At 36.3% G+C, this 25,027-nt stretch overlaps 1 protein-coding gene across 5 annotated transcripts in view; it reads left to right on the forward strand.

The window, feature by feature from the left end:
• Nucleotides 1-25,027, forward strand: part of RBM27 (RNA binding motif protein 27) — a 77,647-nt gene that overhangs the window by 10,294 nt on the left and 42,326 nt on the right. For 3 of the 5 annotated variants that reach the window (XM_035014394.1, XM_035014397.1, XM_035014398.1), the window contains exons 2-8: nt 2,191-2,309; nt 3,629-3,753; nt 9,386-9,477; nt 10,139-10,332; nt 11,448-11,711; nt 13,802-14,095; nt 16,260-16,394. In XM_035014394.1, coding sequence (XP_034870285.1) covers nt 2,191-2,309; nt 3,629-3,753; nt 9,386-9,477; nt 10,139-10,332; nt 11,448-11,711; nt 13,802-14,095; nt 16,260-16,394 — 1,223 coding nt within the window. The remainder of the gene's footprint in view (nt 1-2,190; nt 2,310-3,628; nt 3,754-9,385; nt 9,478-10,138; nt 10,333-11,447; nt 11,712-13,801; nt 14,096-16,259; nt 16,395-25,027) is intronic. The other 2 variants (XM_035014396.1, XM_035014399.1) reach the window with 1 other exon arrangement.

Genomic DNA, 25,027 nt, shown 5'->3' on the forward strand with positions numbered 1-25,027 from the left:
GTATCATGTGATTGTTCTATTTTTAATTTTTTGAAGAACCTCTATACTGTTCTCCATAGCAGTGCATGAGGGTTCCCTTTTCCCTACATCCTCCCCAACAGTTATTTCTTGTCTTTTTTTTTTTTTTTGAGATTTTATTTTTAAGTAATCTCTACACCCAACATGGGGCTTGAACTCAAAATCCCAAGATCAAGAGTCACATGCTGTAACCACTGAGCCCACCAGGCACCCCTCTTGTCTTTTTGAGAATAGCCATTCTGACAGGTGTGAGGTGAGATCTCATTGTGGTTTTGATTTGCATTTTCCTGGTGGCTAGTGATGTCAGTCATCTTTTTAAATGCCTGTTGGCCATTTGCATGTCTTTTTTGGAAAAATATCTATTCAGGTGCTCTGCCAGTTTTTTCTTTTTTTCTTCTTTTTAAATTTTTTCTTTGTTTAATTGAAGTATAGTTGACAGGTTTTTTTTTTTTTTTAGGCCCTCATTTTTTGGTCAGATTGTTTGTTTTTCTTATATTGATCTGTATATCCATTTTAGAATTTAGCAGTTGCGTTTACCAAGGTAATCTGTTTGAAAATGTAATTTACATTTTTTACTTAAGAAAAATCCTGGCTTTCTTTTAAATTGCATGTTTTTATTAATATGTAGCTCCTCATCTGGCACACTTACACTCTTTCCTAGTGCACTTTGACCCTTAAGTACAACTTATTTTATTAGCTCTTCAGTTGTTTGTTTGTTTGTTTTTTAATTTTATTTATTTATTTGACAGAGAGAGACACAGCGAGAGAGGGAACACAAGCAGGGGTAGTGGGAGAGGGAGAAGCGAGCCTGATGCGGGACTCAATCACAGGACCCTGGGATCGTGACCTGAGCCGAAGGCAGACGCTTAACAACTGAGCCACCCAGGCGCCCTATTAGCTCTGAGTTTTGTAAGATTGACAGTCATTGAAATTTGCTCCCTTGGATTTGGTGCATAAATGTGCATTTATGTTCAAAGAATTAGCCTTTCCCACAGCAATATTGGCAATAAAAAAATTCTGTTTTATTGAATTATAAACTTTAAAAATATAGACTAGAAGGAAGTAAAGGTGCTGATGCTTCATTTTTCTTTTTATAAAATTTGCTTTATTTACTTAAAAAATATTTTTTCCCGTATATATATATGCATATATGTATATATGCATATATATGTATATTTAGAGCACAGAAGCTTTCTGTTTCTTGTAGTGTAGATAAAATATTGGGTCTGAAGATTGCTACATGTCAGAAGTTGACATGTGCTGCCCTGGCATAGATGATTTTGAATGTCGAAAGATCGGTGACTGGGGCGCTCGGGTGGTCTGCCTTTGGCTCAGTCTGTGATCCTGGAGTCCTGGGATCGAGCCCCACATCGGACTCCCTGCTCAGCGAGGAGCCTGCTTCTATCTCTCCCTCTGCTGCTCCTCCTGCGTGTGCTTCTTCACTCTCGCTCACTCTCAAATAAATAAACAAATAAATAAATAAAATCTTAAAAAAAAAACAACCACCACCACCAAAAGACAGGTTATTACTGACTAGGAAGAAAAGAGAAGTTGATAGAGGTTGTCCCTGCTGCCCTTCTGCCACTTGTTTTCTTTCTTTTCTAGGTGCCAGATTTTTTCTTTCCTGCTTATAGCTGCTAGAGTGTTTGTCAGTAATATTTAAGGTGTCAACCTTCCTGTGTTCTTATTTTTTAAAGAGATCCTTAAGATACTGAGAAGATTATCAGTGAACTTGATCGCTATTTTTTAGATGCTGGTGCCTGGGGCTATAAGGTATGGGGGAAAGGTGTCCCACTTGCCCTGGTTCTTCATCATTGGTCACATGGAACAACAGATAGTTCCTGAGGATATCAACAGTGCTTCTACAGCGCTGCAACTCAGGGGTCAATTGCCACCCTTTCCCTGTTACCATTGAGAGAGCAAATAAATGTACATATGGTCCAAAATCCTGGGTATAATTAGAACATTGAACATAGACAAATAATTTTATAAAAATAAGCAGAAAAGGACAGTCTTGCTTGCACTATGTATATGCTGTTATACAAGTCACCTTTGTTTGCAGTCACTTTATTTTAAAGACCTTTATCTTTCTAAAATAGGGATGACTTTATTAATGACATCGCTATTTGAAAAAAAAGTTTGAAAATTTTTGTTTTCTCTTTGTCTAACTAGATGTGATGCTGACCCTTCAGCCTTAGCCAACTATGTTGTAGCACTGGTCAAGAAGGACAAACCTGAGAAAGAATTGAAAGCCTTTTGTGCTGATCAACTTGACGTCTTTTTACAAAAAGGTAATTATTATGTGCCTTCAGCCACATATTTAAGATTTTAAATTTAAAACTTTATATAAAATCTTGGAAATAAAAGTTTGGAGAAGGAAAGAAATCAGTCAGCATCCTTTAACATTTGAATATATCCATTCCTATTAATTATTTATCATGTATTTGGGAAGACCTTTCTTCCCCTTTCCTTTTCTTCTCTGCTTCTTTCTTTTGTTGAAGCATTTGTAACTCTAATGCTTTTTAGGGGAATGGGTCCTCTGTAGCTTGTGGCAAAATCTAATTGATGGTTGGGGGGTGACAACTTGTGGATAATGTAGCTGCTAATGCTTACTGCTTATTAGGACTGAAGCTACTTTCTTTTTTTTCCCTCTTGGCTGGAGCTTCTTGCTGTCCAGGAAGAGATGGGCATGATCTTCTTCTCTTTGTGCCTTTAACTTCCCATCTTCTTACCAAAGTCCTTTCCATACCTGCAGAGCTTCCTGAAGGCCTCCCCGGCTAATTCTCTGACCTCATCTCCTACCACTTCCCCTCACTTGTTGCATTCTAGCCACCTTTTCCCCCTTGCCTTTTTTTCAGCATGGCAAACATGTTCCCAACTCAGGGCTTTTGAACTCATTTTACTCTTGCTTGAAATGGTTTCTTCTCTTATGGTTTCTGGTCTCTTCTCAGAGTAGTTTCTCTTGAGTGCCTCATGCCTCTAATCATCATCTTCACTTCCCAGTCTTGGTTCATTTTGTTTTTCATGGCACTTGTCACTTCCTGCCATGTTATATGTTTGCCTTTTTATCTTTGTGTATCGCTCCCCCCCCCCTCCCGCCTCCTGTTTGTCTTTCCTTTGTTGAGACCGTGGTGACTTGGAACCTACGGTGCTTGGCACATAGAATGTATTCAGTAAATATTATTGAATAGATGAAAGGAATGTGGATAATGCACACTTACTGGTTGATCTAACAGTTGGTATGAGAAGATACCCTTTAATTCAAATATCTCGTGAGAAAGGAAAGATAGTAAATATGGCTTCTCACTTGAAAAGATAGTATTACATAGTTTTTGGTGAATTATAAGGCTTTTTTTTTTTACACATAAAAAATCTAATACTTTTTCCAATATTAGATGGATATTTTCTTTCCAAACGTATTAATTCCTACTATTTAGTTTACAGTAGTTTCAAAACCCAAGAATGGGATTCTTCCTCATAAGGGTTAGACTCATTTTTAGTTCTGCCACCAGTATTGAGATGTCCTGTTTTCCTCAGCTTTGCCATAGAGTGTGTTTTCAAACATCTGTTTTTGTTTGTGCAACACTTAAATACTATTTCTTCTCCTTAGAAACTTCAGGTTTTGTGGATAAACTGTTCGAAAGTCTCTATACTAAGAACTACCTTCCACCTCTGGAACCAGTTAAGCCTGAGCCAAAACCACCAGTCCAAGAAAAAGAGGAAATTAAAGAAGAGGTAATGCAAAGTTTTCTTTTGCTTTTGGGGGCTTCTTAGATCCTATTTTTACTAGTATCATTTTCAGTTGGAAGTTGACCTCTTTAAAAGTAATTATCTGTTGATTGAAGTTTCTATGTTTGGTACATGATACAGATTCTTTATCAGGGCTTCTAATTTCTTTGGACTTGAAATGTTGGAAGAATTTCAGATAGCTTGTTTAGTGTTCCAAGAGAAATTTTAGTAATATTGAGGAATTCAGAGAAATCTTATTCAGGGATTTTAGAAAAAGAAAACTTGGTTAAATGTAGAGGTTTGACTAAAAGTAAAGTATTGATGAAACCTTAAGAGACATTATTAAGTAACACATTTCCATATAATAGACAAACCATTTTCTCTTTTTTTACCAGAGAGTATTTTTTATAGTTAATGTAGTTATAAATATCATTGTGAATGAGTGAAGAAAAAAAATGTTTTTATAATGTTGAAGTACAAAAACAAGATTATTTATGGCAATCTAATTGTTTGAACCAAGGGGAAAATTTTAGAGCTCATTTGTAATCCTTTTTATGTATAGACAAAACAGTGTTGTATGATAAGAATATGGGTTCTAAAATCAGGCTGCATGAGTTAAAATTGTGCTCTAAAGTAAGTTACTTATTGCTTCATTTTCACATCAGGAAAATGATGATCATAGTAGTACTTCATTGACATTTAAATGAGATTTTATATACATACACATCCTAATCAACTGCGTGGCACATAAAAGTTGGTTATTATACAGAAATATTTATTACCTTTTATTTTTATTATGATTAATATGATTTTTATTTGGGAATAATTTTAAGCTTACATAAAAATGACAGGAATCCTACCTAAAACTTCCATGCACTATCTTTATTCACCTATTGAAAATTTGCCCCATTTGCTCTTTTTATATATTCACACCCAAGACTATCATCATGTTCTTAATCTAGGAGTAAGTTAGATACATCATGATCTCATGATACTCTGCATATCATAAGAATAAGGATGTTCTATTACTTTTTTTTTTTTTAAGTAGGCTCCATACCCAGTGTGGATTCCATTGTGGGGCTTGAACTCACTAGCGTGAGATCAAGACCTGAGCTGAGATCAAGAGTCAGATGCTTAACCGACTGAGCCACACAGGCACCCCAAGGATGTTCTCTTAGATAACTACAGTATCATTATTAGTTTCAGTAAATTTAATTCTAATAAAATAATTTAATCTATCTGTATTTCAGTTTTATCAGTTGACCTAACAATGTCACCCCTGCCTTTTTTGTCCCCCCCAAAAAAGTGTCCCCTTTTTTATCGCTTTTTTCCTCCTCCAGCACAGGATTCAATCTAAGGATCATGTATTGCATTTAGCTGTCATTTCTGCTCCATCTTAAAATACTAGGCTGATTGAATTGATCCATCATTAAAAGAAAACATAATATGACTATATTTCAGATCAATCGAAACCACTGTCACAGTTTTGCTTTTGGCTCATGCCTTGTAATTGTTTCATAATATCTTATTAAAATAGGAGAGGCTCCCAGTATGTTACTTCAAGTAATGGAAATAAGAGGAAACTTTTCTGCCATACTTGATAATGTATAATTTTGGGTGTATGTGTATATGTTAAATCTTTTATAAAAAGTTAAAATTTTTGTGCCATGTGTCCTTTTTTACAGTCATTGAAGTTCAGTGGACTAGAAGTATCTGTTTGAAAGATAGCTGGTTTGGGGCGCCTGGGTGGCTCAGTCATTAAGCGTCTGCCTTCGGCCTAGGTCATGAGCCCAGGGTCCTGGGATCGAGCCCCGCATCAGCCTCCCTGTTCCGCAGGAAGCCTGCTTTTCCCTCTCCCACTCCCCCTGCTTGTGTTCCTTCTCTCACTGTGTCTCTGTCAAATAAATAAATAAAATCTTAAAAAAAGAAAGTATTTAAAAGAAGCCAGAATAATAAAATGAGCCTCGATATACCAATCATTCACCTTCAATAATTATGGATCAATGAGCAGTGGTCTTTTACTATACTTCAGCCAGTTTTCATCCTCTTAAATTATTTTGAAACAAATCCCAGATATATCATTATATCTATAAATACTTAATATGCATCTCTAAAAGGTTATATTTTAGAAGTAATCTTTTAAAATATTTTATCTTATATAAAAATAGCAGTAACTCCTTAAAATATATATATATTTTTTTAAAGATTTTTTTATTTATTTGACAGAGACACAGCAAGAGAGGGAACACAAGCAGGGGGAGTGGGAGAGGGAGAAGCAGGCTTCCCGCCGAGCAGGGAGCTTGATGCGGGGCTCGATCCCAGGACCCTGGGATCATGACCTGAGCTGAAGGCAGATGCTTAACAACTGAGCCACCCAGGCGCCCCAACTCCTTAAAATATTAACAGATACCTAGTGTTTAAATTTCTAATTGTTCATAAATGTCTATTTTTCCCCATATGTTTTAATCAAGATCTAAATAACCAGGTTGGTTGAAATTTCTTTTTTTTAAGATTTTATTTATTAGAGAGAGCGAGCACGTGCGCGCGCATACACACACTTGCAAGAGGGGGGAGGAGAGGGACAAGCAGACTCTGCACTGAGTGCAGAGCCTGCGTCAGGCTCCATCCCAGGACCCTGGGTTTGTGTCCTGAGCCAAAACCAAGAGTCAGACGCTTAACTGCTTAATTGGCTGAGCCACCCAGGCACCTCTGAAAAATTTTTTAAATTTCCTTTTCCTTATTCCTTCTCATTTCCCTCTTTCCAGGGTAACCACTATTCTTTCCTCTAATACCATGTACTAGTTTCTCCTGTTTTTTTTTTCCATTTTATGTAAAAGGAATCATACAGTTTTGCCTTTTTTAGTTCTTTTTTTTTTTTAAGATTTTATTTTTAAGTAATCTCTACACCCAGCGTGGGGCTCGAACTTCTTACAACCCCGAGATCAAGAGTAGCATGCTCCACCAACTGAGCTGGTCACATACCCTATTAGCTTATTATGTGAGGTTCATCCATATTGTGCATGCCCTCTGACTTTTTAATAGCGTTACTGAAATACTGCTCCCCTACCATACCATTCCCCTATTTACAGTGTACAAATGTGGTGGTTTTTTATTGTATTCAGAGTTGTGCAACCATCACTATGATCCATTTTAGATCATTTTCATCATCCAAAAAAGAAACAGTGTACCCATTAATCTATCACCTTCCAGCCCTTCTCCTCCAGCCCCATACCCCTCTCTTAGGCAACCACTAATCTACTTTATTTCCTTATGGATTTGCCTATTCTGGATATTTCATGTAAATAGAGTGATGCCATTTGTAGTCTTTTGTGACTGGCTTCTTTCTTTCACTTAGCATAATGCTTTCAAGGTTCATTTGGTTGTATCATGTATTCGTTTTTTTAATGGCTGAATAATATTCCATTTTATGGATATATCACATTTTCTTTTTTAGGTCCTCAGTTGATGCATATTTGGGTTGATAGGCAAGTGGTTAATCCTTTTTTTGCTTTTAGAAATAATGCTGCTGTGAACATTTATGCCCAAGTTTTTATTTCTTTTTTTAAATTATTTATTTATTTAGATTTTTATTTATTTGAGAGAGAGAGATAGCAAGAGAGAGCACATGAGTGGGGAGGAGAGGGAGAAGCAGGCTCCCCAGTGAGCAGGGAGCCCGATGTGGGGCTCAATCCCAGGACCCTGGGATCATGACCTGAGCTGAAGGCAGACGCTTAACCAGCTGAGCCACCCAGATGCCCCTATGCCCAAGTTTTTAGATGATGTTATGTTTTTATTTCTCTTTGATCCTTTAACTTTCTTTTTTTTTTTTGAAGATTTTATTTATTTATTTTGGAGAGAGAGAGAGAGAAAGAGAGCATGAGCAGGGGGAGGAGCAGAGAGAAAGGGACAAGCAGAGTCCATGCTGAGCACAGAGCCCAATGCAGGGCTTGATCCCATGACCCTGAGATCATGACCTAAACTGAAATCGAGAGTCGGACACTCAACCAACTGAGTCACCCTGGCTCCCTGGATCCTTTTAACTTTTTAAGAAAAGTTTTTCTCCATTAGAGGTTAATACATGTCCATCAAAAAAATCCTTGCAAATATAGAAAAGGAAAATGATTTCCATCTTGATGTCTTTTAAGTTTCTCTTAATCTTTAAATCCCCTTATAAACCTACCTATATTTTTCTCTCTGTCTTCTTTTCCTCACCCCCCTTTTTTTCCTTAAATTTTATTTTGTTGAAGGAACTCAGTCTTTTGTCCTGTAGAGTTTTTTATTTATTTATTTATTTTTATTTTTTTTTAAGATTTTATTTATTTATTTGACAGAGAGAGACACAGCGAGAGAGGGAACACAAGCAGGGAGAGTGGGAGATAGAGAAGCAGGCTTCCTGCCAAGCAGGGAGCCCGATGCGGGGCTCGATCCCAGGACCCTGGGATCATGACCTGAGCTGAAGGCAGACGCTTAACGACTGAGCCACCCAGGTGCCCCTGTCCTGTAGAGTTTTTACTGTCTGTATTTGCAGATCGTATCCAAGGGGAATAATATATACTCTGTATTTCCTGTAAATAGGTAGAGAGAATGATTTTTAAATATAGTCTAAACAAATGAATCCTGTTTTAACCAGTGCCATATGGTTGCCATATTGTGGCTACCGTTTCATGTTGCCTGAGTTTTACTAAATTGTTATCATCTGTTCCATTCACTGACTTCTGTTTGTTAAGTGAGCTTCTCCATTAGGTGGGCATTTGTTTAGCTCTTGAAAATGACTTTATTTCACCTTTCTCTAGTAGAGGCTATATATTTGTTTTGAGATTAACTTTTTTTAAAAATTTTTTATTGTTAATCACCATATATTACATCATTAGTTTTTGATGTTGAGATTAACTTTTTTAAAAAAATAATAAAATCACAGATTTCTGGTCAGTCTTAACTGTTAGGCTTTAAAAGAAGATAGTATTTCCATGAATTCCAATACCATTTTCTGTAAATCTTGTAAAATGTGTAGTTTTGTGGCACTTATTAATTTCACCATTTATTCTTGAAACCTTTTCTATAAAATAAATCTACAGTTCTCAAATTATGAGTATATTTTATAATTAGGAAAACATAAACCCATTTTACTATATGATACTTAGAGATATAAAGACTTGCTCTTTCTATGATTTCATTATAAGGGATGAATTGCTGTTTTGCTCCTGCACTGCTCTTCTTACCTTAAATTAACATTTGGGGCGCCTGGGTGGTGCAGTCCGTTGAGAGTCCCGACTCTTGGTTTTGGCTCAGTCGTGATCTCAGGGTCGTGAGATGGAGCCCTGTGTCAGGCTCCATGCTCAGCTCTGGAGTCTGCTTGAGATTCTCTCCCTCTGCACTTCCTGCTCTCGTGTGTTCTCTCTCTCTCAAATAAATAAATCTTTAAAAAAAGAGAAATTAACATTTAAAAATTAGTGTATTACTGTTAAAGTAATTTCAGCATCTTTTTTACTCCTCTCTCTTGTCTAACTTTTTTGGATATAATTTGACTTCAGTATTTCATTGTATTTGTGCCCTCTCTTATACTAGAAAGATTATCAGATAGATGTGATCGTAATTAACAGAAGGACTGATCTTGTTCCTATTGAATGCTTTCATATAGGTATTTCAGGAGCCAGCAGAGGAAGAACGAGATGGTAGAAAAAAGAAGTATCCTAGTCCCCAGAAGACTCGCTCAGAATCTAGTGAACGAAGGTGTGTGTTTATATTTAATTAGGGAGACACTGATAACTCGCCTTTTAGTTACCATAAGGGCATTAATGGGATTTTTAACATATGTACCGACGCCTCTCTCTAAATTGATAAAGAGGTTACCTTCCTTCTCTCCGTTCTGTATTTTTTGTCTTTGTCATACTTTCTCTTCCTTTTATAAACAGTCATCATTATGTGCTTTCCCCAAGAGCACAGGGGTGGGAGTCGTCTCCTTAGAGGATATTAATGAATGAAATGTTCCATTTGGTTAGGGGTGCTCACTATTAAAATCATCCATAGTATTTTATACTATAAATAGTTTATATGTTGATTCATCAGCCTGCCATTAAAAAATTAGTCTTTTGTTTAGGAAAACTGTGTTTCTGCCTTTTTTTCTTTTCTAGTTTTGAATTTCCATTTTTCCCCTGCCCCTCCTCATACTTTGGTTTCATCTCTTTTTTTCATTTCTCCCCACCCAGTGTAATTGAGGGAATGTTTTTTCTTTTTATATAATGGATCAGAGGAATTATGTTGTGGTTTTATGGCTTTCTGAGAAAGCACAGAGATTATGAATTTTGATGAATCAGGGTATTTCATACTCCTGATTTGTTTGCATACTTGGTTTCTATAGTGTACATATGGCTTTTATATCGGTGTATTATAGGACACGTGAGAAAAAAAGAGAAGATGGCAAATGGAGAGACTATGACCGGTACTATGAGCGGAATGAACTGTACCGTGAGAAATACGACTGGAGAAGAGGCAGGAGTAAGAGTCGGAGTAAGAGCCGAGGCCTGAGTCGAAGCCGAAGCCGAAGTAGAGGGCGCAGCAAAGACCGGGATCCAAATAGGAATGTTGGTGAGTAGATGAAGCTTCCTCCTAAAAAGTCTGTATTGCTTATCTTCCTCTGTCATAGGGTATTAGAACTCCCCTTAAACGCACATATACCTTTAACATGTCTGAGCAACATAAAATCTAGAATTGTCTCAGAAACCTAATGCTAATTTTGTTACAAAGACAGGGCTCTCTTGTAAGGATGGAGTCAAAGGAGTTGGACTAAAAAGCTGTTTGTAAGGATATCATAGTACATGTCTGGACTTAAAGTCATTTTGTATAATTGAAAGTAATGTCTTTTTTTTTTAATTTAATTTTATTATGTTAATCACCATACATTATATTATTAGTTTTTGATGTAGAGTTCCATGATTCATTGTTTGCGTATAACACCCAGTGCTGCATTCAATACGTGCCCTTCTTAATACCCATCACCAGGCTAACCCATCCCCCACCCCCCGTCTTTTAATCAACAAAGCTATCATTGAAGGAAGAGGACTACCTGCTCTATCCCCCACCCCGTCACTAAAAACCATTGTTTTGCTTTAAGGTTGTCTAGAGTTTATAAAATTAAAAAGAAAAAAAGATAAGTGGATAACTGGGATCCCAACCACTTATCTCTCGGGATATCAGTTTGGAAGTCAGTTCTTAGATACCTTTCTTATTAAATATCAGGCTTTCTTCATTATGTATTGATGTTGGTGTTATAAAAGATGATTTTACACAAATTACTGGTCAAGATATGTCACGTTTTTGATGTTCCTGGTTTTAGGATATGTTAATAATGAGAGCACTTTGAAATATGGACAGCTCAGTGAGTTTACTGCAATATACTCTTCTTCCCTGTTTCGTGAGAAAATAAACATTGTTAAGAACATAAATGTCTAGGGGCGCCTGAGTGGCTCAGTCGGTTGAGCGACTGCCTTCAGCTCAGATCATGATCCCAGGGTCCTGGGATGGAGCCCCGCATCGGGCTCCCTGCTCTGCGGGGAGCCTGCTTCTCCCTCTCCCACTCCCCCTGCTTGTGTTCCTCTCTTGCTGTGTCTCTCTCTGTCAAATGAATAAATAAAATCTTTAAAAAAAAAAAAAAAGAACATAAATGTCTAATCTTGTTTCTTGTTTTTATTTTGTCTCTGAAGCAGAGCACAGGGAAAGATCAAAGTTTAAGAGTGAAAGGAATGACTTGGAGAGTTCCTATGTGCCTGTGTCTGCACCACCTCCGAGCTCTTCTGAGCAGTACTCCTCTGGGGCACAGTCTATTCCCAGCACTGTTACTGTGATCGCACCTGCGCACCACTCTGAAAACACAACAGAGAGTTGGTCTAATTACTATAACAATCATAGCTCTTCCAATTCTTTTGGTCGAAACCCACCACCAAAGAGGCGATGCAGAGATTATGATGGTAAAAATTCTTTTTTATATTGTACTCAAAAGTACTAGTAAAGCAGATGTTGCTAATATTGCTAGTGTATGCAGAACTTATGATGGCAAAAATTCTCTTGATCTATCTTGTACCCAAAAGTACTAGTAAAGCAAATGTTAATATTGCATATCTTTTCATTATAGTCCAGATTTTGTTAAAAGGGATGAATGAGGAGGAAAGCCTCTTTTGGCATATGGTTATTTACTTTCTTGATTTAATAGTTTGGCTCTGGTTAAGAAAATGTTCAAATTGTGTAGTGTTTGGTGCTGGGAATTTGTTAAGCATTATAACCTACTTAAAATTTTAATTTGCTGACTTTCCACTTGAATGAACCTGTGTGTGTGTGTGTATTTTAATTTTTTATTATGGAAATACTTAAATATTAATAAAAGTTGGCAAAACAATATAATTAACCCTAGTGTATCCATGATCTCACATCAATAGGAGGTCATGGGCAAATTTGTTTTCATCAGTACTTCTCTCCTGCTTCTCCCAGACCTGTATCATTTGAAGCAAATAGCAGACATTGTAATGTTTTTTCTATAAATATAGAATATATATTTTTACATTTTATTTTTAAGTAGGAAATACAATCAGATCATAACTCAAGCATTATCTCATTCTCACCCTGGTCTCCTGGCCACAGAGTTCTCATTCCCAAGGCCAATTTAATGTCATTAATTTCTTGTTTATCTTTCCAAACATAGTCTATGTATATGTACATAAACAGATACATATAGTCTCCCCTATTTTCTCTTCTGCATAAACGCTAGTACACTCTTCATACTCTTCTGCATGTTTTTTTCACTTAGTGGTATTTTATGGCAGTTATCCTATATTAATACATTAGGGCTTCCTTAATACCTTTTTTAGGTTTCTAAGTATTCTATATGTAGAAAAATATGTATGTAGAAAAATATGTTTAACTTAATTCTTTATTGTGCTTTTGGGGTGTTTCTAATATTTTGTTGTTATAAACAGTGCTGCTGTGAATAACCTAGTAAATAATGCCCACTTGAATATTTTCTTTTTTTTTTTTTTGGAATTTTATTTTTAAGTAATCTCTATACCCAATTTGGGGCTTAAACTTAAAACCCCGAGAGTTGGTGGTACCCATTCCACCAACTGAGCCAGCCAGGGCCCTTTCCCACTTGAATGTTTTGTTTTATTTTATTTATTTTTTAAGGGGGGAGGGGCAGAGGGAGATGGGCATGGAGTCTGACCCGGGGCTCAATATCACAACCCTGAGATCATGACTGGAGCCGAAATCAAGAGTTGGATGCTTGGGGCGCCTGAGTAGTGCAGTCGGTTAAGTGTTCGACTCTTGGTTTTGTGGTCTCAGGGTTTTGTGGTCTCAGCCTTGCGTCAGGCTTCATGCTCAGTGTGGAGTCTGCTTGGGATTCTCTCTCCCTCTCCCTCTGCCCCTTGCCCCTGCTCATGTTCTCTCTCAAATAAATAAATAAATCCAAAAAAAAAAAGTTGGATGCTTAACCCACAGAGCTACCCAGCTGACCCCCCACTTAAGTATTTTAAACTAGTTTCAAATTGCAGATACAGCAAGAATGTAGAATTTAGAATAATACCATGAAAATAGATAATTGAAATTAGATTGTCCAGTTAAGTCCTTACCCCCATACCCTACCTTTGCTAAAATGAATCTGAATTTTTTTTTTTTCCTTAAAGTAATCTCTATGACCAATGTAGGGCTTGAACTCATGACCTCAAGATCAAGGGTCGCATGTTCTACTGACTGAGCTAGCTAGGCACCCTGAATCTGAATTTTTATTAGGAAACTGTAATGGCAAATCGGTTCATCTAAAGTGGCTAGTAGCCTGTTTTGGACCCTGTTACTTGCTACCTCAACAAAGCATAGTCTCATAGAAAGTAGAGAGTACATCTATCAGGCCTTACCTCCGGGATATGCGATGATTAACAGAATAACACTAAGGCTTTTAAATTCCTTGGGGAAAAATTACTTTGTAAATCAGATTGGTAGGCTTTTCAGGGCCTTGTTTTATTTGTTTTCTGAACTCTAAGATCATAATAAGATTCTTCTTATATTCTTACAGAAAGAGGATTTTGTGTACTTGGTGACCTTTGTCAGTTTGATCACGGAAATGATCCCCTGGTTGTTGATGAAGTTGCTCTGCCAAGCATGATTCCTTTCCCTCCACCTCCTCCTGGGCTTCCTCCTCCACCACCTCCTGGAATGTTAATGCCTCCGATGCCAGGCCCAGGCCCAGGCCCAGGCCCTGGCCCAGGCCCAGGCCCAGGTCCAGGTCCAGGTCCTGGCCACAGTATGAGACTTCCTGTCCCCCAGGGACATGGCCAGCCTCCGCCTTCTGTTGTGCTTCCCATACCAAGTAAGTACATGTTCATTAAGTATTTTGTCCTTTAGCAAAGAATTGTATTTAGAAGAACCTGTCTCTTCACTAACTTGATACTAGATTTAAAGTTTTTGAAAGAGTAGAATTTAGAATATATTCCTATAATTAAAATGTTATTCCTTATCCTATCCATTGTTGTATTAGATTATTTATAGTACCTTCAAAAAATCTTGGGTGTCAAAATCTTGCTAGTTGACAACGTCTTAAGATCCAGTTGTTTTGAAGATGTCAGAAAAAAGAACATGCCAGTAGTTTAATGAAATTTCCTAGTCTTTAAAGAAAATCTCTTTCGGGGCGCCTGGATGGCTCACTCAGTTAAGCCTCCGACTCTTTTTTTTTTTTTTAAAGATTTTATTTATTTATTTGAGAGAGAGAATGAGACAGAGAGAGAGAGCACGAGATGGGGGAGGGTCAGAGGGAGAAGCAGACTCCCTGCCGAGCAGGGAGCCCGATGCGGGACTCGATCCCGGGACTCCAGGATTATGACCTGAGCCGAAGGCAGTTGCTCAACCAACTGAGCCACCCAGGCGCCCCAAGCCTCCGACTCTTGATTTCGGCTCAGGTCATGATCTCAGGGTCATGAAATTGAGCCCTGCAGTGGGCTCCAAACTCAGCGGGGAATCTGCTTGAAATTTTCTCTCTTTGCTCCTTCCCCCACTCATGCGCCGCTCTCCCTCTTTCTCTCTCTTTCAAATAAATAAATCTTATGACAGTACATATGGTACACATATTATTCTACTTCTGTGTGTATTTGAAAATTTCCGAAATAAAAGACTTTAAAAATTATTTTAATACTCTTGAAGAACTTATAAAAAGATTTTATTTATTTGAGAGAGAGGGAGAGCAGATGTCCCTAAACTTTTTATTTTTGAAATTGTTATAGACTCATAAGAAGTTGGCACAAATGGTTTAGCACGAACCCATGTACCTATCACCTAGCATTCCTGCATTAATATTCTTTATAGAATACATTAAAGTTGATAAAGGTTTGGAGACATTGGATACATTAGGTTCTTTTTTTTTTTTTTTTTTTTATTTGAGAGAGAGAGCGAGAAGCGCACAAGCCAGGAGACAGGCAGAGGGACAAGCAGACTCCCCTCTGGGCAGGGAGCCCGATGCAGGGCTTGATCCCAGGACCCTGAGATAATGACCTGAGCCGAAGGCAGACGCTTAACTGACTGAGCCACTCAGGCACCTGATACATAGATTTAACATTGTCATGTAAATGATAAAATTGTGAAGCTCAACTAGAGATTTTATTCCCCAGATAAAAAAGCATCTTATTATATAGAAATTCTCACAATTAAAGATGTGATATGTGGGAATATTTCTGTTTAAAAGTGAAACCCAGGAATGTCATTTTCCCCCAACATTTTGCTATGAAAAATTTCAAGCAAACTGAAAAGTTGAAATAATTGTACACTGAACACCCATATACTCACCATCTAGGTTCTGTGATTAATATTTTACTATATTTGTATTATCATGTATCTTTCTCTCTCTCCCATTATTATTTTTGATGCATTACCTAGTATGTTGCAGACATCAGTACATTTAAACATGTTCCTAATGTTGTAGAACTTAAGAGTTCTATAGAACTCTACCATTATCCCAGGGGCAGCTGGGTGACTCAATCTTAAGCGTCTGACTCTTGATTTTGGGTCAGGTCATGATCTCAGGGTGCTGGGATGGAGCTCTGCATTGGGCTCTGTGCTCAGTGCGGAGTCTGCTTGATGATTCTTTTTTCCTCTCCTTCTGCTCCTCCCCCTGCTCAAGTTTTCTCTCTCTCTCAAATAAACCAATAAATCTTTTTTTTAAAAAAGGAGCTTACCATTATCCCAGAAAGATTGTTCAAGTGCTTTCTCAGCCATTTTTCACTCCCACTCCCCAGAGGTAACTGTCCTTTTTTTTCACCCTATAATTGTTTTGTCTGTTCTAGAACTAAAATGTCATCTTAATTAATTATGCAACTTACAGTACTGAAGCCTGCATTTATCAAATTCCTTAATTCTGTTCTGTGCCAAAGTAGGTACTTTAATTATAACTATCCAAATTAGTTTTAGTATAGTGAGTATTTTATTAGTTAGGAAACATTAATGCTCTACCTTTCTTCTTCTTCTTTTTTTTTTTTAATTCTTAGGACCACCCATAACACAGTCAAGCTTGATAAACAACCGTGACCAGCCTGGGACAAGTGCAGTGCCCAATCTTGCACCAGTGGGAGCAAGACTACCTCCTCCTTTACCCCAGAACCTCCTTTATACAGTATCAGAACGTAAGTAAATATTGCTTGACTTAAAATTGCTAGGGTATAGAAAAGCTAGTTTCAGTGTCATACTTTTAAAAAATACAGTTTTTCTTCTTATGGACTGTACTGTATAAAAATTATATTTGTATTCACAAGGCAATTTACTGTATGATTATACTGTATGGCTGTATTTTATCTTGTGTGCTAGTGGAAGAACAGGGCAAGGCCTTCTGCTATAAAAGAAGTAGCAACATTTAGTATCTTCTGAAGGACATGTATTTTGAAGCTTTAGTCTCTTATTCTAAAGGAAATTTATTTTGAAGCGTCTGTTCAAAAATTGTTCCTCTAATTGAATTTCAAAAACATAAGGCTTATCTTTTAAGAGTATGCAAAAGGTCGGATAAAACACGCCGAATAATTATTTAACTTGTATGTTGGAATGATGATAGAGAGCATCATTTAACTGTAATATTTAGTGGCAATGCTATTTACAACATTTATGTTTAACTATAATAATTTGTTCTTAAATCTTGGTTCTCTCTGATTTCTTAGGTGTTTTTGTCGTTTTTTTTAGTTTATTTAAAGCTTTTTAAAATATTCCTTTCTCCAGAAACAAAAATAAGGTAATTGGTTGTTAAAAATGTCAGATTATGGGGTGCCTGGGTGGCTCAGTCATTAAGCGTCTGCTTTTGGCTCAGGTCATGATCCCAGGGTCCTGGGATCAAGCCCCGCATTGGGCTCCCTGCTATGCGGGAAGCCTGCTTCTCCCTCTCCCACTCCCCCTGCTTGTGTTCCCTCTCTCGCTGTGTCTCTGTCAAATAAGTAAAATCTTAAAAAAAAAAAAAAAATTGTGAGATTTTTTTTTTTTTTTAGGATTTTATTTATTTGAGAAAGTAAGAGAGAATGAGGGGAAGAAGGGTCAGAGGGAGAAGCAGACTCCCCGCTGAGCAGGGAGCGCAATGTGGGACTTGAGTCTGGGATCATGACCTGAGCTGAAAGCAGACATTTAACCCACTGAGCCACTCAGGTGCCCCGAGATTTTTTTTATTTACAGAGCTATGTAGCTTTATGAATAAATTCATCTTTTGTGCAGTGTATTTATCATAAACATTTCTTCATCTTTATCATGTCATGGTAAGGCAATTCAGCAATATAATAAAGCCCAGGTTTAAATCCTGATTCCATTACTTAACTGTCATTGTGATCGTAGGCAAGTTACTTCATTGAATCTCAGTTTTCTCTTCTGTAAAATGGGAATAATAATAACGTTACTCACCTCAAAAGCATATTTGAGGAATAAATGCATTAATACATCTATCTGGAATAGAACTTGGCATCTAGTAAGCTAAATATAAAGATTAGTTTTTATAATACTATGGTTACTGTTGTCTCCTTAAATTGCAACTTTGCTGAAATCAAACATAATTATCTTCTCTTGAAGTGTCTACCTCCACTATCCCTGTGTGTCTTTATAAATTGAAATAACACCATCTAATCACCTAGAATTGAAACCTTGACATGATTGACTCATTGCTTTGCTTTATTTATATCTAGTTAATCAAAAAATCCTTTCTCTTTTTCTTTGAAATATCCCTTTCTATTCCTGCTGTGGCTTCTGCCCTCATCCACACTTGAATCACCTCACATTTGGGTTATTGCTATAATCTTCTTGACTCCATTATATTTCAGTCCCCCTCAGTCACACCGTATAATGTTGCTAAGCTAATTTTCCTGAGAAAATGAATCAGAACAGTACCTCATGAGAACTCTGTAGTGTCCACAATTTTCCCCTAAATTACATATATATGTTTTTTTATAAGTAGTCTCCCTGCCCAGCGTGGAGCCCAACACAGGGTTTGAACTCAAGACCATGAGATCCAGACCTGGGCTGAGATAAAGAGTCTGAAGCTCAGCCACAGAGCTACCCAGGTGCCCCTCCTCCCAGACTACCGATGAACCCCTCCCTATAGTTTCTATAATATACCCTGCCCTTCTTGGTAATCTTTTTTCACTATACTCCCACATGTATCTTCTCTGGTTAGGCCAATTATACCTTGTCTGTGCCTCCATTGTGACTCAACTTTCTTTTTTTTTTTTTAAAGATTTTACTTATTTGACAGACAGTGAGAGAGAGAGCACAAGCAGGGGGAGTGGGAGAGGGAGAAGCAGGCTTCCCACTGAGCAGGGAGCCTGATGCGGGGCTCAATCCCAGGACCCTGGGATCATGACCTGAGCCGAAGGCAGACGCTTAACCAACTGAGCCACCCAGGTGCCCTGTGACTCAACTTTCTTTTCCTGTCTTCACTCCTAGTAATCTGCTCTCTCTTCTCTTCTTTCAAAGCCTAAATCTGAGTACATGGGGAACATTATTGCTCTGTTGTAAACTCCTACAGGACCAAAAAGCATTTATTACATAATGACATACAATTGTACACAGGCCCACTGTTAGATTTCTTTCATGTATGTTAATTTTATGTTCAGCTGAGCCTCAGAACAGAAACCACATCTTAGTATCTCACAGTCTTCTAACTACTATAGTGTCTTTTTATAGCGCATGTTTGTTTTACTGCTTCTCTCATTTTTTAGAGAAATTTTAAATGTAAACGTAAAGAAGATAGTATAATGCGTTCTCATATACTTATTACTCAGCTTCAAGTTTATCAATCCTGTATCATTTATTCTCCCCAGTTCATCTCTTAACATTATTTCTTAATGCCTTTGGACTTGTAAGTACAAAAAATGGATTATTTATCTGAGAGTTTGTTGCAGATGGCACATTTTCTTACTGTTAAATTTAGCATTGTGACTCAAGATAAAAATTCTGTTTTGAATTGTTTAAAAAGTCTGGCAATTACCATTTATTTTACTATTGTTAAATTTAACATTGTGACTCACCCTGTAAAAATTCCGTTTTGATTTTAATTTATAAAAATCTGGCAGTTACCATTATGACTTAGCTTCATATTCATTAATGGAGCAAGTATTTATTGAATGCCTTCTATGTGCTAGGCATTGTGCTACATGCTTGAGAGCCAACATGAAAAAAGGTAAACTTCATGTTACTTGAACACCATTTTTCTCTTTTTAAAAGCAAAAATATTTTGTGTAAAGGCCTTTTAAAACATATAAGTTCCAAACTTCTGTTTCAGATGCTGGTAACATTTTTAAGAAAATTTGGGGGAGCATTGCAGTTAGCAACTTTTTATTTGCCATGTTGTAGAATTGTATGTGAAAATATCTAGGGTCATTTCAATTTAAAAATAAATTTTTACGTTAAAATACAGGCTAAAAGACTATCCTTTTACCTTTGGTTTTCTGAAATGGTAATTACATTTTTTCCTTCTTTTTTGTCTCAGACCAGTAAAAGGTGATAACATCCTTTTGGCATTTGTGAATTACTGCTTTAGGGTATAGTTTCATATATTGCATCAGCGGTTTAAAGAGATTTAGTTGGTTGGCAACTGAATGTTTTGAAAGTTACAGAATTATTTGAATCAGACAATTTAAAACTTTGTACTATGCAAACTACTCTCTTCCTTATTTATTTTAAAGATTTATTTATTTTAGAGCAAGAGAGCGCACCCACGTGAGTGGGAGGGGGGGCAAAGGGAGAGGGAAAGAATCTCAAGGAGACTCCCCGCTGAGCTTGAAGGCTGATATGGGGCTTGATCTCATGACGCATGAAATCAGTACCTGAGCTGAAATCAAGAGTCAGACGCTTAACCGACTGAGCCACCCAGGAGCCCCTCTCTTCCTTTTTTAAAAGTTAAATTTTGGTTCTAAAATTTACAGAGAAATTTGAAAACGTAGGAGATAGTTTCTGATCTCAGTGTAAACATTACAACATTTTTTTTTGGTGTAATGTTTGTTATACATTTTTTTGTATCTTTCTATTCACCTGATTTAAAAAGGTTTTTTTTAAATTTCATTCTAGGCAGGTAAGTTAAATCTTTCAAATTGTTCAGGTATACTTTCCTCAATAGTATAATCAATAATTTCCCAAAAAATTAGAACTTCACTTCAAATGAAGTGTAAAAAACTATGTTTACAATGTATTAGCTCTCAAAGTTTAATAAGTTGGGAAAGTTTAAATTACGGATATTTTATTGTCAAAATTATCTTTAAAATTCATTACATAGAAAATGTTTATAAGTGGAATAGAGTGTATCAGATGGTATTTAGTTATGAAAATTTTGTCAGTAGAGACCTGGAATATACAGAGAAAAATGAAATCTGGATTTTTAGAGATAAAAATAGGAGTCTGCTCAATGCTAGGTACTGGGAATATACAGATGAATAAGAAATGATTCTTCTAAGAAGCAAAAAATTTAATAGTGGAAAAGAAATGTTTTTTAAAAAAACAAGTACAGTATATTTTGCTGTTATGACTGGATGAACAGAGTGGCTCAGAAATAGAGGTGACAAAGGAACTAATTCTGTCAAAAAAACTGTCATTTTGGCTGTGGTTATTACTTGTTTTGGAAAAGGCCAATTGAATATTAACAGAAGAAAAGAAATTATCCACATCATATAACTGGGCAGGATATCGGTGGCTCATGGGAATGGTATTTAAAAGGTGATGTCAAATGGATATAGTTTAGAAAAAACTGTGAAATTTTGTTGTTTCTTGAATTAAAAATGTCACAGATATCTGAAAAGGACTTAAATAATAGCTGTAATTGAAATTTTATGGAAAGAGAGCAATATCGTAACACCTATTAAAATCAACTATTTCCTCTGAAGTACTTAAAATATTTTACCCAAATTTGAATTAACCAACTCAATGTGTACATTTTTGGTTTTCACAGTACCATTTTCAAGTATATTCTCTATTTTCCCTTAAATTCAACCAGTTTCTTAAGTTTATTTGAAGAAGACATAGTAGGAATATTTTATGATTGCTAAGCTCACTCTAATGAGTTTCTGAAAAAGTAATAGTAGAATATAATATTCTGTATTCTACAAATTGATTTTTAGGTTGAAGGAAGTTGTAGTCTTCAAATGAATTTATGTAAATTATCTTTATCTTTCTGAAAATATATTTCCTTTTATCAATATGTAAAGTTAGTGAAACACTATACTCCTATTAAACTTGAAATTCCTTGTTTAATTCTGTGGAACATTTCTCAGTGCAGAATCATGGATTTTGATGTCTAGAGAAGTGTATCAATATCCAGTAGAGTCACTGAATATAATGTTGGGGTTTCTCTCCCCTTGTGTTTTACTTTGGTTTGTCTTATATTCAATATCTTACTGCCCATTTCAACATACAGTTTCATCCAAAATACTTCTCATTGGGATACTTTTAATAAATAAGCTTTCATCCTTTCGTTAAGTGACTGTTGAGTTCCTACTACACATGTTTAGGCCTTGGAGCTTCAGATGGTGTGCCAGGTACCTTGAATTCTAATACAGAAGATACATGATAATTATGGCCAATAATTGGAAGGTGTAGCTTTTTTGTTTCCTAATTGAGCTTTTAGTTTAAAACTTAAGATTTTTTTCCTGGGAATACTCTAAATGACAAAATCAGGAAATTACAGAGTAGCTAAAATTTCAGTTTGCATAAAGACTGTCTTCACCCGGCTGGAGTTAACATTAAGAATGTGAAAATTTTGCTCTCAGGCATGTAACATATATGAAAAACTTAAGGTAGGAGCACGAACTTGGGATGTTTGTAGTTTGGAATTATCTGGTCACTCTCTATGCCCATCAGAACTAAACTGAATGAATATAAATTGTGACCAGCTCACCTTCACCATTATTGTAACCTATTTGATTTAAGAAAAACTTAATTTGGAAAATTTCAAATATACACAAAAGGAAAACAAATACTGCAGGAATCTTCAGGTACTCAGAGGCTTCAACACTCCTCAACATACATGGTTAATCTTACTTCATCTATAACTCACCACTGACTTGATTATTTTAGAACCACCCCCAAACATAACATTTCATCAGTAAGAACTTAAGTATATATCTCTAAAAGATAAGGATTAAACACACACTATCACAATACTTTATCACACTCCCAAAATATTTACTGTTGTCAAATATCCAATCAGTGTTCATATTTCCAAATTGTATCATAGGTGTCCTTTCACAGCTGGTTCTTTGAAGCTGCATCCAACCAAGGTTATATATTACATTAAGAAGAGACCTTTCTTAAGTCTTGAAATCTATAACGATTTCCCTTACCTCTTTTTTGGTTTTTCCTTGGTTTTTGGTTTTTCCTTGACATTTATTTAAGAAACAGATCATTGTCCTGAAGAATTTTTTCACATTCTGATCTTGGCATATTGCTTCTGCTTGTGTCATTTAACACATTCTTCAGTCCTCTATATTTCCTGTAAATTGGGGGCTAAATTTGGAGACTTTAGATTCAGGTTGCTGTGGTTTGTTTGTTTGTTTGGTCATGAATATTTTATTGATGTACTTTCTACTGCAGTATTTCATGATGTACATAATGTTGGGTTTTTTCCTTTGTTGTAAACATTGATCAGTGTGTACAGTTGTTTTCATTCTGGTACATCCATTTTGAAAGTTGCTCATGGTTTCAGCAGCCATTTGTGATCACTGCTTAGATCTGTTGTTTCATTAGGGGTTATAAAAGTGTGATTCTAATTCTGTAATTTCTTCTACGTTTATTGACAGGCATTCTATGAAGTGAAACTCAGTAGTGTTAACCATTTGGTTAACTTGAAATGCAGTTTTTATAAAAGGATAAATACTTGTTTCCTTTCATTTGTTAGTTTTCAGAATAATGAATTACTGCTTTCCTTGTATCTTCCAAAGGGGATCATTATGAACACATGGATTTTTAACATGTTTGATATGTTTCACCCCATTACATCCTTTTTGGTGTTCACATTGTTTCATCTTTGACCATGGGAGCCTCTTCATGTTGGCTCCTGCAGATTGTTTTGTTTTTGACACACCTAATTTTTTTTTTTTTAAAGATTATTTATTTATTTATTTGACAGAGACACAGCGAGAGAGGGAACACAAGCAGGGGGAGTGGGAGAGGGAGAAGCAGGCTTCCCGTGGAGCAGGGAGCCCGATGCGGGGCTCCATCCCAGGACCGTGGGATCGTGACCTGAGCCGAAGGCAGACACTTAACAACTGAGCCACCCAGGCGCCCCCACACCTAATGTTTGATAGTTGTCTTGCTTCTGGAAACACAAGGTGTATATATATATATATGACGGTATACCAGGTTTATCTTAATTTTCTGCCCAGACCTAGAATCAGCCTTTTGTCTAAGGAAGCTTTTTGTTTTTAAATAGTATTTAGAGATTACAGTAGGTGTTTTGAAGAACATCAGGCTTCATTTGAATAAATTAAATGCATGTTCTTTGTCACTCATGTTGAAGGGACATTGCGCAAATTAGTCTTTAACTTTTCAATTCAGTTTGAGACAGTTATTAGTTAAATATACTGGGTACATTGAATGCTGTGTCAAAAGCTTAAGCCAGTCATATGGACTGAGAATGCACTTCCCCATTTTTCTCTTTAGTACACTCCTTCATTCTGCAGGAAATTCTGCACAGTAGGTCATTCTTACAACTATTTTTAGATTGTTGATATGTTAGATTGTTTTTGTAACGTAATGATTGAAAGAGACTTTTTAAATGTAAATATTGAAAGAATTGGTGCTAAGCGCAGAGTTTTGTGGTCTGTTGTACAGTATGATTTGTCACTTGCCTCTTTGTTTCATATATAGGAAGAGAAGGATAGTAAAATTTAGTACATCTGTTTCCCTTCTATATTTCCTATGAAATCAGGTGGTTGCTTTATGGCTTGTTCTGTTAAAGTGTATTAAAAATCTTTTGGAAATTTATAACTTTTAAGGACATTCATTGGGTGTAAAAAAAAATTCTAAATTCACTTTATTTTATCTTGAGCCACATAGTGAATGTCTGACTTTAGATATAAAGTATTGAGTAAATATTATAATAGGTCTCATGGGGGTAGTCAGTAAAACAGATACTAGTAAGTGGCCAATGAAAGAAAAAAACTGCTCCTTGATACTTCTTTTTAAATCCTGTTCTACCAAATTTGACTTCATTGTGTCAGACATTCTTCCATTAGTAAATGTGAACATTAAATTTCCTTTCTTTCAAAAAGTGGTTCCTCATGTCTGAGGTAATTTCATATGTACAGTGTTTGGTCTGTGTATCTGAGGTTTTGTCCTTTTTTTCTTTGTCTGTACTTGTTATCCACCTGCTAAGGGGTAGCAAGTTTTCACTATCTTGTTTAGTTTTTTTCTTTTGAACGTTTCTTACTCTCTATGAGGGTATCCTTGTGGGGGGTGTGTGTGTGTGTGTGTTTTAATTTCTTTATTCTTTTTTCTGCCCTCAGATATGGGAGTATGTTTTGTGTGAACCTGAAAGTATGTGAGTTTTAGGAGAAGAATTGTTTTTAATGGGTACGACAGTCTTCAAAACTGCATGTTTTATTGGATACAAGTTTCTACACGAATAACAGCTTAGGGCACCTTTGTCTGATAGTGTGATATGGTTGACTGTTCAGTTTTGTGTACAGTTAGCACATAGTTATTCACTTCAGATTATGAAAGGTAGAGATTATATAGTCATACTACCTAATTCTTACTCTTTCTTTATACCTCAGTGCATCCTAACCAGTTGTATGTCCGTTTC

The sequence above is a fragment of the Mirounga leonina genome, unplaced genomic scaffold, assembly GCF_011800145.1.
Source record: "Mirounga leonina isolate KUSES-001 unplaced genomic scaffold, KU_Mleo_1.0 Mir_168, whole genome shotgun sequence".
In the NCBI taxonomy this organism is placed as follows: domain Eukaryota; kingdom Metazoa; phylum Chordata; class Mammalia; order Carnivora; family Phocidae; genus Mirounga; species Mirounga leonina.